Raw genomic sequence first — 21385 nt, forward strand, 5'->3', positions numbered from 1 at the left:
ATAATAACTTATTAGCCAAAGAAATTTTAGTAATATAATCTTGCAGGCACAGTAAAGAAATGTCTTGAGATATTGTCTATGTTTTTGCAACTTCAGATGTTCATAAGCAAAAATTCCAAAGTTGATCTGCTTCTCCTGATCACTTATTGATCCAGGAGCCTCAGAGCAGCTAACAGGCAGTCTTCAGCACTTTATTCACAACATTTCTATTGCTGTTAGTTGAGTGACTTGCCCAACATTACCCTGTAAGGTTCATGGTTGAGCATTGATTTGAACCCATGTCTCCCCAATCCTAGCCCGGAACTCTGTTTAATCTCTGCGTCTGTTTGTATGACACAGTGTGGGCTCACTTGTTACAAAAAGAGAGATGAGAGCATGTGTAACGTTGATTGCTGACTTGGATTCTGGCACACAAATCGTGAGCCCAAGACTAGAGTATATGTATCAAAGACATTCAGGTAAATAGAGAAAAAGCTTGTACTATGATGGTTGCAACGGAGTTCTGAGTTTGTGGGCCGTATTCAACTATCATTTCCCATTAACACAAGGATTTCCACTTGCACAACAGGAGAACATTCTGTTGCACAAGCAGAAATGCTTGCACTGATAGAACATTTACATAGCTCTACTTTGTTACTCCATGAGGCGAACCCCTTCAAATTGTTTAAAATGTGCATAATGTATCATTAATTTTATTTTCTATTTCTAACTACCTTATGCTGGTAGCAGAGTTGTCCTTAAGTGACGTGGCAGCCAATAAAAGCTGGCAAATCATTAATACTGGCTTTGCTATGTTAACACTGTTTTACAAACTGTGAACTAGCTTACATTACTAAATAATCCTAAATTTACAGCATGGAAACAGCTTTTTCTGAAGTCGGTGGGGCTCTGTTAAGGGCCTGAATTCAGGATCATTTGTTGTGATGTGTTTCTTAAACAACTGCTCTCAACTTATTGGCTGCTACCTTAAAACTGTCTTTTGAATGTGAGCTCAGGAGTTGGCTCTGTACGATTTAGTTGCTCTCAGTCCTCTGACCATAAAACTAGAAAGATTATAGGAATACCCTGTGATTACTTGATCTTTTTGATTGTGTAAATTACTGTTAAATCAGAAGCATACTCTCCCCCTCCCTTTTTTATGGCTAAATTTGGTCCCGTCTCCCCCCCCCCCCGGTTCATATGATAAGCAGACATAATTGTTTCAGTGGGAAGTGTCCTCTCTATAAAATAAGATCTTCATCTTGAGTAGTGCAGAAAGACTTTTTAAAGCAGGACTGCAACATGAGACTCTCAGCCTAGTTTCATCCAGTTGCCACGGAGGAGGAAAAGGGTGTGGCAGAAAGAGAGAGGAGTGCCCTGCCCACTTTGGGATTTGCGTCTGCAAACCCCCTGTTCCCCGTGGTGGAATGCTGCCCTCAGATTAAATCAAGCTCCCCCCCGACCCCCCCCCATCATTTTAAAAGTGTAATACTGTTTGGTTTCTTTGCTTAGGCCCATTATCTCTTCTTTCCCCACCCTCCCCAAAGCTATGTGCTGTTTGTGTTTCTATCTCAAATAATCGTTATCAGTTCACGGGTGGCAGCGGTGACTTTGTGATCTTAAAATTGTTTTACCAGTATGCTGCAATTGTTTGAACTGAATTAACTCTGACAACTTTATCTTTCAGTGAAAATGTGCTTTTTGGGATGGGAAATCCTCTTCTGGATATCTGTGCGGTTGTGGACAAGGACTTCCTTGACAAGTAAGTCTTAAAGCTTTTCCATGTTTAATTCATTCGCAAAGTTAAATGTGGAGCTTGTGGGGACATCTCACAGTACATCTTTCTCTTCAAATTCTAGGCGAGTTTCTTAAGCTCACCTTCCAATAACTCTGAGCTTGCAGAATTGCATTATGCCTTCAGTTCAGCGTGCCAAAAAGCATATCTTAAAGCAGGATAGGAAAATAGCCAGCTTAGCTTTCCACTAAAAGAAATTGCCTAAGTCCTGAGGGAATGGGTGCAATGATCAAAATTCACAACTGAGAAAGGTAGGGTTGGGTAGGTTGGATCTAATAAGGTTGGATTGGGCCATGGCCAAAAGAAGGAACAGCATGGAATTCTCCTCCATAATAATTGTGGAGGGAAAGATGCTTTGAGGATAAAACACTACACATTGCTCCATGGAAGTACAATAGCAATGATGATGGGTAGATAACTGGATATGGTAAAGACTACCAACTCCGTGAGCAGCTTATCTAGAAAGTTACGCTTTTGAATGTACCCTTAGAGCCTAAATAGCATTAGAACTGGACATGAATCCTTTTCTCTTTTTTTTTAAAGGAAAGAGATTCTCTTTCAAATCAGTCAGATGGACTCTAGCAACAGAAATGAAAAGCCAGTCCCAATAAAATATTGGAAGACTTTGGGGAAATGCTGCAGATCTCCCCAGCCAAGGTGCGACAGTCTTGGAAGTCCATGCTGTCAGTGCCATGCATGTTACTTCTCCAATAAACCAGTCTTGTGCAATGGGCCTTCACTTGACTAAAAAAAATGCTTGTTCAGCATTGGAAGCCTCTATACTGAGTCAGACCATAGGTCCATCTAACCCATTATCGATGGTGCTGACTGGCAGTGGCTCCAGGGTTTCAAACAGGAGTCTTTCCCAGCCTGTTTGGAGATTCCAGGGACTAAACCTGTTACCTTTTGCTTGCAAAGCATGTATCCTACCACTCAGCTACAAGCACAGGGACAGCAAAGCCCGTGTTCCTTGTTTATTTGGTACAGGTGGAACTTAATTTTCAGGAGCAACTGCTCTTTATTTCAGATCCCCCCCCCCCGACCTTTTTCTGCTTCCGAGAGAACATGAATTGATAGCCTTTCTGGTTATCATTCTGATTCATTTTCTGTTTCACAATAAACTTTTGTGGGGCTAGTGGGGGCCTGAGAATAAGAGAACAGATGTGGCCTCAGGGTAAAGCTAATCGTATCCATTATTTTTGCCACACTGAAACATCAATCCATTGATTGTTGGGTACAGTTTTGTTTCTATTTGCATGCTGAATATAAGACAGCTGGCCTTTATTTCCATCTGTAGGACTGAAAGGCAGAGTTGCAGTTTGGTACTTCTGATGGTTTAGTGAAATGTTGTAGTCAGGTGGAGTACATGGAGGTTATACATTCTGAGTATTGCAGCAACCGTATCAGGTTAGGCTGAGTGAGTGTGACTAGTTCAAGATCACCCTATGAGAATAATTTTTTATTTGTGATTTTCAGTTATATACATTTCAATAGTTTTACAGTCATTTCAACATTTCAAAACACGACTTCCTTCCTCCTCTTTCTGCAGTTCCTTAAATTTATATTTATCATTTCCTGCATATTCTAACTTAACTTATTCTTTCATTCATCTACTTCAATTATTTACTGTTCATCTACTTTAATTACTTACTGTTATGAAACTGCAAATTTTTACAATATTCCTGCCAATGTCTTAATCTGTTTATAGTTTGTTTGTAAATACTCAGTAAACCACTTCCATTCCTTTCTAAAAAGTTTGTTGTCTTGATTTCTTACTCTTCTGGTAAGTTTTGCCATTTCTGCATAATCCATGAATTTTTGTATCCAGTCTTCTTTCGTCGGGACTTCTTCCTTCTGTGACTACATTTCCTTCCATTTTTGGGCAAATGACATTCTTGCCGCTGTAGTCACATACATGAATAAATTTCTATACTGTTTAGGTAGTTCTACCCCTATAATATCATTTGTTCCCTCCAAAATGTTTGAATAAAATTGTGTTAGAGTACAAGGAGGCCATTAATTATGTACTTCACTTATTATGTTCCAGGCATTCTAATATACTTTTGTAGATCATATTTTGTTGAAGCACTCGTTCATTCAGAGTCTGACTGGAGTGGAGTTTCCCATTTATTGACTATAGTGGAGGTTTTTTCCTTGCATGGAAAAACAGTTCTGACTCAGTCTTTTTGGGTTTTGTTTTCCTGTCTTGCACATGTGTGTGTTGGGAGAGTTCCATCCTGCATCAGTCAGTGGGATTATTATTACAGTGACCTCGCAGACAAGTCTGCAAAAGCAACTACCCAACCCTACTCTGTCTGTATTTACTTTTTGAAGCCCACAAGGCAAAAGAACCAACTGTCATGAATCTTTGCTGTTCGGGGTTGCTTGGAGGTGATCATTATCTTACCTTATGTTCTAGGGACTACATACTAGTCTGTGTCAGAAGGGGCAGCTTACTTTCACCCTAAGAATGAAAGTTACTCAAGATAAGTGGGCTTTGGATTGCAGTCTTAATGTTTGCTGCTGCTGTGTTGGCTGTATTTGATTGCCAGTGCTTAATCATCATCAGTGTCGGAGCCAGAGACAAATCTTTCTACCTAGCCTGTGTGCCCCAAATACATACAGAATGGAGCAGGGCCTGGTTATGCTCCATTGATGACAGATACAAGTATTCAACCGTTTGAGATTTATAGGTACGGTACTGTGATTTTCATAAAAGTGTGGTAGGAATAGTAAGAAGCTCCTCTGCAGACTGTTTCAGCTCACCACTATGATTTGTCTGCGATCTTGGGTCCACACATGTCATTATACATAGAGATCTGGTGGAGTAATCAGATCTTGGTTGGTTTCTCTGGTGGGTGCACTGTAGACTGCCTTGGATTTATGTAATGTTGATCTGTCCCTGCCCCATCCAGATAAATGGAAGCAGCGTTCTCAAAGCATGATTAAGTTTGCACCCAATCCAGTTTTTCTAAATTGCATACCCCCCCAAAAGAAACAGAATTTGTGATTATTCCATTTTAGAAAACATGCAAACTCAAAACACATTTAAAACAAAATCATTGACATTTAGGAAATCAAAGAAACATTTCTAGTTTCTGTGTAACAAGCAACTCGTGTTTTCCTCTTGGGAATAGAAATCTAATAATGATTTTCAGCAAGAGTTGGGGGGAGGGATGACTAATGGAATAGAGAACTACAAATTGAAATTATGCTGCTGCTTATTGCTTAATGCGAGAGTGGCCTATTTTAGGTACCCTGATTAGAGTTAATACTTATAATGTAAGCAGGACCCAGGCTTATGGCAGGGCTGATATGCTTGCGCAGACAGAACATTTGTAGTAGCGTGGGACACAACCCCACCCATAGCGCTTTGAAACTTAAGAGTGTGTTTGCTCTCGAAACAGCAGCTTTACCTCAGCAACAAAGTATATAACAGGCAGGTGGCATCTCTCTTACTTTGTTGCACCTATTGAAGACCTTTCTTTTGCAACAAGCCTTGTAAACTTTTAATCCCCATCTACCATACTGTGTATATCTGTACTGGACTTGAAAGTGTCTTTATTGTTGATGCTTTCATTGCTAAATTGCTACAGAGTTTTAAAAATGGGAAGTGGTTCATAAACAAAATAAATTCAAATATCAACACGGGTTCTTCGCTGCCAGCGACATGAGATGTAAAATGGTGTGCCAATTTGGACGGAATGGAAATGACATCATGCTCCTGTGGCGCATAGTGGCGGCAGAGGATTGATCACCTGCTTTTCTTTGAATGGATACTTGCAGTGGTTCTACACTGATTTCCCCCAACCCAACCCGCTCCATCCGGTGAGCAGATGTTCTGATGTTATTTAGACTTGGAAATAAAAACTGAGCTTAGTTAACCATCATACAAGCAGGGTTATAATTATTCATTAAGCTCTTAAACTCGACAAATGCTATGCAAAGCATATTTGAAAAATACAAACAATCCTGCCTCAAGGCTAACAATCTTCTTAAAAAAAAGCAAAGCTCATGTGTAAATAGCTTCTTAATTTAAGGACGCATATGTTTGAAGTGGCTGCTTATTTCATTTTCTATCTTCAAATGAAGTTCTTGAATCAGACACGTTTGGGGTGAGGGAACCCTGACATATTCAGAAAAAACTCTGTGGAGTTGATGAGTGGGTGGGGGGAATGAAGTACAGTACATGACTAATAACTTGGTTTTCTTTTGATTTTGGAAAGGAGAAAGGAAAAACAGGTTGTAGGGATGTTCCATTAGTCATAATTAAATTTCCGTGTATTAATGGCAAACTGAAGGAACCAGATGAGAGGAGTCCAAAGGTCTGGTTCCACTCTTGAAGTGCTGTGACTCACAACAGTGGAGACGCAAGCCGGATGCAGAAGAGCTGCTCTTTTTTTGCCATTTATGTATTGCAGTGCATTTAATATGTGATGGGTATTTTGTCCTTTTCAGGTACGATAGTGGATGATAGTTGTTGTTTAGTTGTTTAGTCATGTCCGACTCTTCATGACCCCATGGACCAGAGCACGCCAGGCACTCCTGTCTTCTACTGCCTCCCGCAGTTTGGTCAAACTCATGCTGGTAGCTTCGAGAACACTGTCCAGCCATCTCGTCCTCTGTCGTCCCCTTCTCCTTGTGCCCTCCATCTTTCCCAACATCAGGGTCTTTTCCAGGGAGTCTTCTCTTCTCATGAGGTGGCCAAAGTATTGGAGTCTGAGCTTCACGATATGTCCTTCCAGTGAGCACTCAGGGCTGATTTCCTTAAGAATGGATAGGTTTGATCTTCTTGCAGTCCATGGGACTCTCAAGAGTCTCCTCCAGCACCATAATTCAAAAGCATCAATTCTTTGGCAGCCAGCCATCTTTATGGTCCAGCTTTCACTTCCATACATCACTACTGGGAAAACCATAGCTTTTACTATATGGATCTTTGTTGGCAAGGTGATGGATAGACATTCTTGGGGTTGGACATTTGACTTGTGAAAAAGAAAAACCTGGTTAAATAGTGATCAAAAGTGGAATTCAGTGTTCCGTCTGAGCAAGCATATCAACTTGCCAGATGGAACAACCCCCCTTCCCTCTCCCTGTACACTGTTGGGGGGATGTCATGGCACACACACACACACACACACACACACACCCTAAGCCAATTTTAGGTGGTGTAGAAGGGCAAACCCCTTTCTGTAAGTAGAAGCCCTTGTGCAAAGTTAGTTAGGTGGCTCCAGCCCCAAGAATTAGTGCTATGAAGACAAACAGAATCATATGAGCAGGTTTGATACTTAGGCTAATTATTAAAAGTAACATCTGTGAAACAATGGCATTCATTTAAAAAATAAACCCCCCATCTCCAGAGGTCCCAGAAGGCAGCAGAGGTTTAGCACCAGAGTTTTCCTTTTCAGTTTGTCATGTCCATTAATTTCACTGGGTCTACTCTGAATAAAACCTAATTGAATACCACCCATAGCTTCCTTCCCCACCCTTGATTTATCTTCATAGCAGCACTGTGATGATTGACCCAATGCCGTCTAATGAAATGTTATGGCTGGGTGAGAATTTGAACCTTGGTGTATCTGTTTCTAATCTGACATTCCCCTGGGCCTTTGAGGCTGATGACTGCATGTGTTCCAGTTTTTGCCATGGGAGAAGGTTTCTTAGTCTTGCTAGGCTTGCACCTGAATGATAGGGTTAGGGTGATCTGCCCTCACTCCTGCTCCACTTAACAAATAACACCATAATGAAAATTTTAAAAGTAAACTGCAACCTACACAATGACATTCTTGGAACAATGCTTGGCTGGTCAGTTGACTGGCTGCCAACCCTAGCTTTGCCAGTCTTATATTATTCACTCTGCAATACTGTAAGTGCTTCTGTCTTGCTATAGAAAATGAGATGGGGAGCAAAATATTACCTTACATTCTCAACCGAGAATTATATGCTAAATTTGAGCTCCTCTAAAACCAGAGTCTTCAAAGTGTGAAGGTTCTCCTTGGAGATGCAGGGTATTAAAAAGAAGCTTGCATTCCCCTTATGAGTTTCTCCCTTTCACTTTAGTGCTTGTATGCCTTGATTTGAAACCATAGGTAGGTAAACTGATTCAGGCCTCATGCTAGACACAGCTGAAGCACAGGCTCAGTAAGGAATCCGATTTCATGGACAACTTAGCAACTTGCAGTGACCAACTCTTTTAAAATAAAGAAAATAACAGAACAAGATTATTTTGACACAGGAATGCTTTCAAACTCAACACTTTCCATGGCTAATAACTTAACTTTCAATGTTCTTCCCCTCCTTCCCCACTTTCCCAGTTATTCTTATACATTTATAGAACCATAGAATTGTAGAGTTGGGAGGGACCCTGAGGATCATCTGCGTCACGCATCCCCAAACTCGACCCTCCAGATGTTTTGGGACTACAACTCACCTCGTCCCTAGCTAACAGGACCCAGTGGTCAGGGATGATGGGAACTGTAGTCCCAAAACATCTGGAGGGCTGAGTTTGGGGACGCCTGATCTAGGTCAACCCCCTACAATGCAGGAATATGTAGCTGTCCCATGAGGAATTCGAACCTGCAATCTTGGTGTTATCAGCACTATGCACTAACCAACTATACTATGTGACCTTGGTAATGGTCCATAACAGGGCACATTAGCGGAGTAGTAAGAAGGATAAGTGGTTCTTACATAAGAAAAATATTCTTCTAAAATTTTTTATAGCAATGTTCTGTGTCAGTTACTTTTAATTTCAGCTTCTAAAAGAAAAGCAAATTTAAAATTCAACATTAGCATTGCCCTAGCTTGGAAATGATGATCTTTCTTGCTTTTTTTAAAAAATCAAAATAGCCTCTCTTTTATGTTGTGGCAGAACTTGCCATTTTGAGAAGAACTAAGGCAGCACTGTCTATTTTTGGTACCCTTTCATATGTGTGGCTTTTGGCATAAGACTTTGTGGCTGAGGATGAATACTCCTTGAGCAGATGTGATATAATTGGTTGAGACTTGTGTTTTGGAATGCTTTATTTTTAACTTCCCCGTTTTGGCCATTTAGAAAATTTTACATTTCTGGGCAGAGTTCCTAAGTTTAACTTCCTAATTTCTGAGGCAGTTGTACATTGATATACCACATTTTTCGCTCTACAAGATGCACCAGACCACAAGACGCACCTAGTTTTTGGAGGAGGAAAACAAGAAAAAAAATATATTCTGAATCTCAGAAGCCAGAACAGCAAGAGGGATCGCTGCGCAGTGAAAGCAGCAATCCCTCTTGCTGTTCTGGCTTCTGGGATAGCTGTGCAGCCTGCATTCGCTCCATAAGACGCACACACATTTCCCCTTACTTTTTAGGAGGGAAAAAGTGAGTCTTATAGAGCAAAAAATACAGTAACTACAACATGTTTTATGGAAAGAGGAAGCTCTGCTGTATACCTCTACAGGGTACCAAGTTAAAATGGACCTTGTCCATTCTCAAGATTTGTACAGGTCGGTTTCCATTTTACTCTTTTTCATGTCATCACCCTTTTCAACCTGTTGGTGAGGTGATTGCACGGAAATCTTGGACTCTTCCTCACTTCCAATCCCCAGTGTTTCTATGTGGCCTTCAAAGGGTGGTAACACTAGCTTAATGCTGGGAGTCTGCAAACTGTTCTCTCTCTATATATTTACAGTCACCGCATGAAGCATTTGAACAGCTGTTGTGAGACTATTACAAGACTTTTCATCTTTCTGCTTTTCAATGAGGCCAGCCGGCAGGCAAGATAAAGTTTTTAATAAACTACAAAGAATACAAGGGGACATAGTTCCTATTTCTTTTTGCCACCTCTCGTAAAAAATAATTGTGATATTGGATTGTAGTATTTTCATCCACACATGGAGATGCTTAAACCCCTTTTTTGCCTTGAATTCCTAATCCTCTGGTTCCATTGGGCAATCATAATTTATTTTAAGGCTCAGAATTGTGTTGTATTTCAATCCAGAGTGACGAAGGCCTGTCTGAATGTAATAAATGCACCATAGTTGGCCACAGTGCAATGATTAACAAGCTTTAGGCTTTACTTGCTTTCTCAATCCATTTTTAATCATTTAAACCTATTATTTTGGTGTTAAGTTCAAAAGCTCTTTAAACCTTATACAGTATTGATTGCAGCTTATAATCTTGTTGTCCAAATGCATGATAAGAGTGAGCCTGCTTGATAGAATGGGCAGTTTCAAAACCTTAGCTATACAGAAATAATTATATGTTATAAAACGCAACTACATAAAGCAATACTGATATTTTAGGCCACATAATGTGGTTAATAAAAGGAAGTGAATATCTCAGGAATGGGGTGAAGGGCTAGTGACTAGTAAGATGTATATGTAACAAGAAGCTGTATTGTAATTTACATTGAACTCTTTAATTGTGAAGCCAATAGCTCTTTCAGACTTCCACTGACTTGATAAAAGGCAGCTCTTTGGAAAACATTTATTTATTTTAAAAAAGCAGCTGAAATGATGGCTCATTGGCTACAAGATATTGATATTTGTACCTGAAGAAACTCCTTTAGTGCCAGGACTGCCACAGGACAAATTTGATTAGTAGCAGAATTACACCGGCTCCATTTAAATTTTATTTATTTGTTAAATTTGTATACTGGTTGCCCTCCATCCATAGATCTCAGGGTGGATCTCAACCTAAAAATACAATGGGGATGCTGTCAGAAATTGTCATTTTGTGCTGAGTTCTCCAGCATAACTAGGAAGATTGCTCATCACATGTTGTAACATCCTCCCATTGTGCATTTTCTCATGCAGCATCATTAATTGCCCCTGGCAAGGGCAGGAAAGCACAATACACAATGCTGCCACAAAACAAAGTAACTGACCCTAAATGCTATGGGAAAGAAAATGGAGATACTGTATTGACTACATCATTGTGCTGCATGCACTGTATATTTCTGCCTTAGTTTGAGTTAAAATTATCATCATTCAGCTGAAACTCCGTACACTAACACCCAAAGAAAAGTTACACTCAACAATTGGATAAATGTTCCTATGGCGGCCAGAGCAAACTCTGCTGCTTGCTCAGCAACCATGGCACTGCACACAGAAATTGCTAGATGCTATGCAGCTTGCCCTGTGATCTGGCTCCATGCCACCTCAGTAGCATACATACGCTTGAATTATATGGGATTGCCTTGATAAATCAGAACTACCCACAACATCACCATTCGTTTCTAGTGTGGATTGTAACGACTTGAGCTTCATAACTTGCTGAAATGTGATGGGGCTGGGCTGCTTTTTAGCAGATTTGTTGTGTATCTTAATTATGGATTTTTTTTAAAAAAAATCTTTTGATGGAATTGTTTTAGTGTGTATTTTAATTATGTGTGGATATTTTATAATTGATTTTATACTTGTAAACTGCTTAGAAGTCACTTTGGCATGTAAGTAGTATATAAATCAATCAATCAGTCAATCAGTGATGTGTGTTTTGCAGCTGCTATTATATCTCTGACATATTGCATGACTTGCTATTGGGTGCTATTTACAAACAAAACTAGTTGTTTAGAATGTTCATCCCTGTTAGCAATAAGTTAATGGATATGACGTTCTCCTTTTTTGTTAAATTCTCCTTTTTTGACTGTCTAAAATACCCTTGGTATGCTTTGGGCTTTGGGCCTGTTGGGATTTTATTAATAGTGTCTGAGTTGGACATAACTCAGGCTTTATTTTCTAATATCCACATTTTATGTTTACCAAGGGATGGGCTTAATATGATTTAGCTTGCTTCTAATTGTACTATGTATCTAAGCTATTTCCTCCATTAAAAGTCTTATCTTCCAAATGCTAACTTCAGTCAAGGATCATTAGTTTCCAAAGTGTCTCTTAAGTGCTTGGAAAGGAGCTGAAGTACCATAATATTTCATTTGGCTACAGCTGCTTGCTTATAATTTGCTCATTGTCCAGCTTAGAATCTTGAAGTTTCTAACAGTCATGCATGATCATTCTGAAATGAGAAAAAAGAAAGTGTTTGTTATGACTGCTTTAGTGTAAGGTAGTTAAGATCTGAGGGGCACCTTATACATCAAAATGGAATTGGTTCAGAAATAAATAGACTCAAAATGTGCATTGAAAATGTCCATTAATTTTTAATGACCTGAACTGATTTTTTAAGTCTGGAAGCTATGTTCATGGAGCCAGTAGGATATAATGACTAATAGGTTGGATAGGCCTGGTTTAAAAGCTGCTTATCTGTGAATGTGAGGCTTGGATCAGAGGATAGTAAGTTAAACAGTTTCACTGGAAGGCATGGAAAATGAAGAATGTATTTCATAAGTAGGTGGCTACCATAAAACTTAAAATTGCTTAGCCAGTTAAAAGGATTCATATACACCTTGTTTTTCAAATGCACACACACCCATTTATTGGAAACCTAATTTCCAATAAGTTTTGTGAGTGGATGGGTGAGTGATGAGTATTGGGCCAAAGCTGGCTGTTGTTCTGGAAACTTGACCTTCATTTTAGCTTCAAGCTCTGTACCCTTTTGGTGGTGTATGTTGTTTGCTATGTATTTCACTCTCATGCCACAATGCTGCAAAGGGAATACTTACAGACAAATACAAGGGCACACACCCAGGTTCAGAAAACGGGTCATTACCGTAAATCACTCTAATAGCCTACTGCACAAAGGAAAAACCTCTTACTATTCAGCAGCTAGCGAACCTGTTGGAACTTGTACATGCTTTGTGCTTGCAAAAGATGCAAGTGCTGTCTTCAGCAGCTACTTACCTTTTAGAAAATGGGATGCTCTGAGGTCCCTCACTGTGTTCAATTTTTTTTCCCATACTTACCCAGGTCAGGTGATGGGTGAAGCGCCAGCCTTTTACAGGCTTTTTCTAGACCAATATTGTGATAAGGGAGGACTGTGAGAAATTTGAGAAACATACAGTATACTGAGGGGAGAATATTTGAAGGAGATCTGAGAACTCTTTGACTTAAAGGAGGGCACCCACCAATCTCAGCTATTGAAGGAGCAGTCACTGAAACCAGGGCATTTGCAACAGATTTGTGGTTCGGTATCCCCTCTTTGTTGGAGAGTTTGCTCTACCCATGGTACCTATCTTCATATGTGGTGAGAGTGCCAGGTTGTTAGTAAGTTTTGGGGTGATGTTTCCTACACAATTTCAAACTTTTTAAATTTCACAGTGGTTAAAGATGCTGAGTTGCCTTTACTGCCACTATTTAAGGGAATTAATAAAAAACATACTATTCAAACCATTGATGGTTCACCACCTTGTGGCTGTTCTTATGGAGCTTAATTTTCTGTGGAAGAGAGATTGTCAATTAATTAGGCAAAATTGGCTTGGTAGAGTCTGGAAAACAGTGCTTGCTGAAAAACTAACACAGCATTGCTGAGTGGTTAGAGATGAAATTGAAAGAGACAATTTTTATGACAATTTCCTTTTCTTGATGAACTCTTCTGCAGGGAGCCCCAACCACTTGCTGCTCAGCATTTTGGGGGGCGGGGGAGGTTATTTGTATTGACATGTGTTTTATGGGGGAGGGGAGCCACCTTATTTCTTTTTGACAATTGATCTTTGTTGGTGGTTTGTGCTGGTGCAGTTTGGTTGCAAGCCTTATGGACTTTTTACTTCTGCTTGTTTTGTTTGTACTTCCTTAGCATGCGAAGGAGGGAAATGGCATTATGTTATGGAGGATGCATAGAGACTTCTTATCCTTCTCAGAATTTGTACATCCAAACTGTAGTGCCTTCCTTCTTGAAGAGTAGCTCCCATTCATAGTACACAACAGCAAGAAGAAAAATATATATGTGAAAGACTGAAGAATCTAAGCCCCTTCTTTATTTTGTAAAATGAGCACTTTACGTGACATGGATCCATGAATTAGAAGTCCAAATGTATTAAATGTTTTTTGTCTGTCTTAAAAGTAGAGGCTTAGATAGAGACAGAAAAAATGTGCATACGTAGATGTTGCTGTGAAAGAAAAGAAAAAAAGAAGTATCATGATACAATTTTCCAGGTGGATGAGAAAGTCTCTCTCCCATAGATGTACATTTTTGTTTTTTCTTAAAATCATATTCTGTTAATTTTTTTGTGCTGCTTTGCAACTGTTTTAAAGCTGTTTTTATTAAATTTTGTACATCACATATGTGGAAGCAGGTTAATAAACAATACTAGTAATGTTGGTTATTGTTATTATAAACTTATGTTAGCATGTCCAGTACATAATAAAGAAGTCAGTCATATTTTCACTTCCAGGCTCTAAAACTGAAAATGGGATTGAGTAAATTTCTGATTTCAGTAACTCTCTTCCCCTCTCTATTTTCAGATATGGGTTGAAACCAAATGACCAGATCTTGGCAGAGGAGAAACACAAAGAGCTGTAAGATATTAAATAAGTTATTTCTTAAAATTGTGGTTTTAGAAGTATATGCTTCTCCTTTTTTAGCTGGGAAAGTTGCTCTTTTAAAACTATTTCAGACAGATGTGGTCATGGTGAAAACTGCTTTCCTCTCTTGGCTGCTGCAGTTGCATGTTTGAATGCTGTCTTTTGTGTGTGTGTGTGTGAGAGAGAGAGAGAGAGAGAGAGGAGAGATGTTATCCCTTTCTAAAAGATGACATTTGAAATGTGCTAACAGAGAATAAGTTAGATAATGAATTAAGATCAAATCTGCAAGCTAATAACTTCTGACGAAGAACTCTAAAACATTCTGTTTGGGAGGGTGGAAATATTGGATGACAGCAAGTTCCAGCAAAAACACACTAAGTGTACACAGCTTTTGCAACTGTTACCTTCCTTTGTGCTTGTAAGTATGGTTTTGCTAAAAAACTAAGTCCTGAAAACTAAGCCCACCTAATCCTGAATCCTGTTCTCACAGTGGCTGTTAGTTATAATGTTAGAGGTACCCTTTAAATACTATTGACATCAATAAAAATATATTTTGCAAAGTCAGATAATCTGTATCTATCGGCTTCTGTTCTTAAACTTAAAATAGCATTGGCTCAAACCATGGTTGTGCTCTTTTGCCTGCCTTCCTCTTAGCTTCATAAACTCATTCCTGCCATAAGCTTGTTCCTGTTTGCAAACCATGGTTTGGCATGATGTCAAACTCGTCATTTCTGATTCTAGTTGGCTTCCTTTCTTAACAAAGCTTTGATGTGATGTTTGATCTGGACATCACTCTGCACAATGGGAAATAGCAAGGTCTGAAAGATATTTCAAATCTTAGATAAAATGTTAGCATTGTATCTTTCTACAGTTCGACTACTCTCAACTGCTAAATGTGCCACTGCTATTACAATGGCATTGACACGTTGACTTACATTAAGGGGGAAGACTAAAAATAAAAGTACTGTTGGCTGCAGTCATCTTAAACGGTGCATGTTATGGGGGAAAACTAGTAAAAGGAGAACTGTACTCCAGCTTCTATTTGTTTTGGAGTGTGGAGGATGACCTGTGTCTGTCTGGTTTTAAAAATACTCACATAAAATTATGTTTGTTTCCAAGTGCTGTTTATCCTTTCCGTAATGTGGGAGGAAAAGCCTCTGACTGATTCCTTGAACATTTTTTTCCATTCCTATTTGCAAGAATCCCTTCTTTAATACAGGCTTCACCACTCTTTCTTTAGCTACCCATTCTGGTGGCTTCTCTTCCACTGAACGTAATAATTCAATGAAGATTCTTAAACATGATGATGGTAAATATAAATGTCTCACTTGAGCTTATCAGTTGTTTGGTGAAAATACTCTTTATACAGTGGTACCTCGGGTTAAGTATTTAATTCATTCCGGAGGTCCGTACTTAACCTGAAACTGTTCTTAACCTGAAGCACCACTTTAGCTAATGGGGCCTCCTGCTGCTGCTGCGTCGCCGGAGCACGATTTCTGTTCTCATCCTGAAGCAAAGTTCTTAACCTGAAGCACTATTTCTGGGTTAGCGGAGTCTGTAACCTGAAGCATATGTAACCTGAAGCGTATGTAACCCAAGGTACCACTGTACTTCTATCAAGAAGTACAGTTTTACACCATAGAATGATTTATACTTTTTTAAAACAACAGCAATAGCAATCCCACAAATGTCGTTGAATCTGTGTTACATTTTTTTCCTGAGAATATTTGAAGTGAACTTGAGTTGCATGTTTAAGGACTTTCAATTCTAAAATTTGTTCTGTTGCAGCAATATATATATAAAACCCCAGCTGAAAGAAGATAATTTATTCCCCTACCTGCAGTTCTTATTTTGGACACATACAAAGTATTTATTGTGCATGTGTCTGTGGAATATTTGTCCATTTGAAAGTGACCAAACTTTCTGTTTCATGCTGAGTTTTTGTTATTGCAGATCTGACATCCTGTTTCTGTAATAAAATAAGCACTTCTTTTTGTGAACAAAGTGTGCCTTTGAGGTTGTAGCAGATAGCACCCTTCCTCTATAATATTCTTGAAATATTAACAGCTTTTTAGTCCTTTTTATTAAAAGGTTATGGAAGGGTGTGAGTGAGAGTGCAGAAATGACGGGGAGATCCTTTCCTCCTCCATATTGTGATGTCCTTTCTCTCCCTCCCCCCCCCATTTCAGAGGGATGTGGTTAATTCTTGCCTTCCTGTTCAATGAAGAATTATCTTCTTTAAAGCGAAAGGCTAAAGTTCTCAGCTTATTTCTGTGCCTTTTTAATACCTGGTTCTCAGCAAGCAATAATTGAGTAAATGAAGCTTTTGCCAACTTAGAGATGAGTATGTCACAGACAATTGGTAACTTGCTGTATTATGTGACCCACACCCCTGGGTTGACCTATATATCCAAGTCTGGACTGCAGTGACACCCCCCACACCAATTTTGTGCATAGCTGGGGGAGTTTTAGGGGGGCACTTTTAAGAGCATGTGAGGGTCACTCCTATGAAAGTCTATATAATAAGCTTCATAGAGTTCAGAAGGACTTACTTCCAGGAAAATGTTCGTAGTAATGCAGCCTACATGCTTGTGTCGTTTTTAAAACATGGGACACACAAAAATATGCCTTGGGCAAAGACAGAATGTGCTTACATGAGCAATACTCTGTCAAGGGTTGTAATTCCATCCCTCCCTCCTTCTCTCTCTCTCTCTCTCTCTCTCTCTCTCTCTCTCACACACACACACACACACACACACACACACAATTTCACCAGGCATGATGAGCAATAAGGCTTGGGTATCTCTTCATAAAGAAGTGTTAGTTAATCCCTTCATGTGGTGTTCTGGAAGCACTTAGGAGTACATTGAACTAATTTGCACTTTGCCATGGCTTGCTAGGTGGCCCAAAGAGTTTCTATAGTGTCATGATCTTTGAAATTTAAAGAAAAAGCATTTAGAGTAGATAAAATTTTTATAGGGTTTTCAAAATGCCTACAAAATTGCCTGTTACATCTGGAACGTGCCTGGGATGCGGTTCTTGGGCTGCCATGTGATTGACTCATGACTAAATGAGATAATAGTCTGGTTTGTTCCCCATAAAGCTCAGTTTATAACTAAGGATGGATTTCTGAAATGTCTCTTTTTAGTAGGTCAGCTTGGCACAGATGTGACTGAGATGCAGTAGCTGAACATCAGAACCTCACAGTCAAAGAGTTTACAGAAGCACTAGTGAGTGCTTCTTAAGAACAACACAGCCCGCTTAATCTGCAGGCATCCCTTTATAGATTTTGTTGTTCCATACTGCTTAAAAACAGGGACGCGGGTGGCGCTGTGGTTTAAACCACTGTGCCACTTCGACTTGCTGATTGGGAGGTTGGCAGTTTGAGGCCCCACGATGGGGTGAACTCCCGTTGTTCGGTCCCAGCTCCTGCCAACCTAGCAGTTCAAAAGCACACAGTACAAGTAGATAAATAGGTACCACTCTGGCGGGAAGGTAGATGGTGTTTCTGTGCGCTGCTCTGCCTTCGCCAGAAGTGGCTTAGTCATGCTGGCCACATGACCCAGGAAAACTGTGGAAGTGGACAAACGCCAGCTCCCTCAGCCTGTAAAGCGAGATGAGCTCTGCAACCCCAGAGTCGTTCGTGACTGGACTTAACTGTCAGGGGTCCCTTTACCTTTACTGCTTAAAAGTGTTTACTGTCTTGTGTGAAACCCAAATGTGAGCGAGTGAGGATAGTACCACCAGAAAGAGGGTAGAAGAGCTTTTGGATTTTAAAGCAAAAACTTCCACTAAGCTCTTGAGACTTCAGTAAAAGACCTCCCATCAGTTGCTTGCTAGATAGATGACATTCTTTCTCCATCCCTCCTTGTAGTAGCAGAGAATCTAGAGAGAAGAAAAACAAAAAATACATTTTTATCTTTCAGCAGAAGAGGGAATTTTCCCTAGCTACTCGCATGTGAAAGTGTAAACCTGACCAATTGTTTTAAACTGATATTGCTGGCCAGGAACCTTATCAGATTCCTGCCAGTCCTAAACACTTCAAAACACATGCTGAAGTGTTGGTATGCCAATATGCTGTTCATGACTCAATGCTAGTGGAAGTGAAAGCCTCCCCTGTAGAGGATACTTGGAATTCTTGAATCCCTCCACAATTGATTTCTAATTGATCTTACACTTGCAATGTACTGTCAGTTCACTGTGTCAGGTTGCCAAGCCATGGAACAGCACCAAGAAACCAGATATGTCATCCTTTGAATTCTGAAGAGCACACATAGCAGATAGCAAATGTTTAAAACAGTTTCAATGCTTAGCATGTTGATTTTACTGTCTTAATGATGTAAAACAAGAACTGCAAAGCCGTCACGACTTTTGAAAAGCTTTCTGGAAGTACTTGTACTTGATAAAGCGTGCTTGCAGCTTTGTACGTTACAGCCCATGTGCAAAGGCTGTCAAATGTTTGCATGCTGTGACTTTCTGCATGGGGATCATACCATTTGTGAGCCAAATAATCTCTGCGTGCCAGCTCTGCATGTATTGGCAGCCATGGGGCTGGTGTGGATGCTTGCTACAAATTTAGGCCGTGGATATGATAAATTTTCTAGGTGGTTTTCAACAGCCTGTCTTGGTAAATTGTAGGTTATGAAAGTGGACATTAGTGGAGAGGAAATGAAAATACTGTTTTGAGAATAACAGCAAAAAACCAGTCACAATTTCAGTAAAAATAATAATTGTGGAGTACATGGAGAGTAGTGCTTATAAAGAGTGTATCTTGCAGCCTGATTCTAACAAATTGTTTTGGCTAAGCCTAACTTTGTATAAAGGATGCGGGCGGCGCTGTGGTCTAAACCACTGAGCTTCTTGGGCTGGCCGATCAGAAGATCGGCGGTTCGAATCCCCGCCACGGGGTGAACTCCTCTTGCTCGGTCCCATATCCTGCCAACCTAGCAGTTCGAAAGCACGCCCAAAAGTGCAAGTAGAAAAATAGGTACCGCTCCGGCGGGAAGGTAAACAGTGTTTCTGTGCACTGCTCTAGTTTTGCCAGATGTGGCTTAGTCATGCTGCCCGCATGACCCGGAAAAACTGCCTGCGGACAAACGCCGGCTCCCTCGGCCTGTAAAGCGAGATGAGCACCACAACCCCAGAGTCATCTGCGACTGGACTTAACTGTCAGGGGTCCTTTACCTTTTTAAACTTTGTATAGAATTGGATTGCCAATGGTGTAGCTTTATATTTCCACTGGAAAAATTAACAGGTGTGGGTGGGTGTTACTTTTTTTGTTTTTGTTTATAGCAAGTATGCCCTCCAGATTTTCTTCTTTTCTATAATTCTCATCAACCATAGTCAGCACAATTGGAGTTGTGGTTAAAAACATCTGGAGAGCAACAGATTAGGAAAGGTTGGTGTAGCTAATAGCATGTGAAAATAAGCTTGAAAACACACAGTTTCTCACGAAATCTCAGATTCAGGGCAGTGTGGTGTTGGAGCTGAGGTAGATTTCTGGTGGTCAGAGGTGGTGCTTCAGCGCTCTGAATGATTTTTCCTTGTGGGTATCAGAAAGAGATTACACAGGTTTGTTACAACTACTTTGTTCAAATGGCAAAACTCGAGCCACCTTTTGATGTTAAATTTGGATTTAGTTCTTTATTACAAAATGTGCACAGCTCTGTTTATAAGCAGATAGTGTTGTTATGAGAAATATATTGTATGGTACTTCACTCAATGTAGTGAAGGAAGGTACACATCCAAAATGCATTCTGTACATATTTTGGTGTAGCAGCTATATCCCAGCAGCATATCTTTGCACAGGTAGATTCTATCCTACGCAAAGGGGGTTCTGGCAAAAGCATTGGCAGGAACTGAGAGATTTCTGTCTGTTGGCAATGGAGGACAAAAGCTCTTAATATATGTCTTACATTCTGGACTTTTAGTTCCTGGATTGAATTAACCTATGAATGAAACTGAAGTTTGCTGCAGCTACGATTGGCCTATTCATCTTGCCACTAACTGTAGGTTTTCCCCCTGCCCATGCACTTTTGCAGTGCCCGAGCTGCTGAAAAAGAGACCCATATTATTCTGCTTCATTTCTTTTAATCAAATCTTGCTGTGCTGATGATTCAAATGCACAAGTTAGATTTTGAAATTGCAGTGTAGTTTATTTTGAAACTAATAAACTACAGTACATAGATGATGCCACTAGAGGTCATGATGTGCATTTGAAGTGGAGTTGATTTGTGTATGCTTTTCAACTGGGAGGCAGGATATTGCACTGTGACCTTCTGCCTACTTGAATATTTCACATCAGCTACCCCCCCCCGCCCCATATACACCATATAGTGCATATATTCCCAGGCTCATTCCATTGCACTTTAGTTTGGAAAATGATGACTGAAAGCTGCCCTTTCCTTCCTTTTTGTTTACGGTTTATTTCAAAAGTGTGCAATTGTAAACTTGTCTGCTTCGTACTGGACAAGATCCTGGCTTGTTAGAATAAAAGTGCAAGGGTTACATAACCTTGGATTGGTAGTTTCAGTTCAAGTCTGTTTCTCCAAAAAAGAAAACCTGAAAGGTGCTCTCAGAGCTGCTTTAGCACTGAGCTGTGAATTGGGAAGTTCAAGGTTCAAACTTTACCACTGCAATGAATTCACTATACGATTTTAGTTCAGCTCATAGGTTAGATTACTGCAATGCGTTCTGTGTTGAGCTGCCTCTGGAGACTTTTTGGAAACTTCAAGTGGTGCAGAATTTGGTGGCCAGCTTGCATATTGGAGCAAGACGGTTTGAGCATATTACACCGACTCTGGCCTGACTGCACTGGATGACAATTAGTTTCTGGGCCCAATTCAAAGTGCTAGCTTTGACCTATAAAGCCTAAAATGGCTCAGGACCATAATACCTCAAGGTCCAACTCATCAATATAAACCAACCCAAAACCTGCAATCACCAGAGGCACTTCATCTTTAAATACCTGGGATAGCTCAGTTGATAGAGCAGTATTATTATTTATTATTTATTGAATTTATATGCTGTACTGCCCTATACCCGGAGGTCTCAGGGCGGTTCATGAGACTCTTAATTTCAGAATGATGGGTTTGAGCCCCACGTTGGGCAAAAGATTCCTGCATTGCAGGGGGTTGGACTAGATGACCCCTGGTGTCCCTTCCAACTTTACATTTTATGTGCCCCCTCCACAAGAGGTCAGAGGGTGACAATATGAAAACA

At 40.0% G+C, this 21385-nt stretch overlaps 1 protein-coding gene across 3 annotated transcripts in view; it reads left to right on the top strand.

Annotated features, from left to right (window-relative positions):
- Nucleotides 1-21385, top strand: part of ADK (adenosine kinase) — a 196243-nt gene that overhangs the window by 14376 nt on the left and 160482 nt on the right. For all 3 annotated transcript variants that reach the window (XM_053388069.1, XM_053388068.1, XM_053388070.1), the window contains exons 2-3: nt 1667-1741; nt 14105-14158. In XM_053388069.1, the coding sequence (XP_053244044.1) occupies nt 1667-1741; nt 14105-14158 (129 nt within the window). The remainder of the gene's footprint in view (nt 1-1666; nt 1742-14104; nt 14159-21385) is intronic.

The sequence above is a fragment of the Podarcis raffonei genome, chromosome 5, assembly GCF_027172205.1.
Source record: "Podarcis raffonei isolate rPodRaf1 chromosome 5, rPodRaf1.pri, whole genome shotgun sequence".
In the NCBI taxonomy this organism is placed as follows: domain Eukaryota; kingdom Metazoa; phylum Chordata; class Lepidosauria; order Squamata; family Lacertidae; genus Podarcis; species Podarcis raffonei.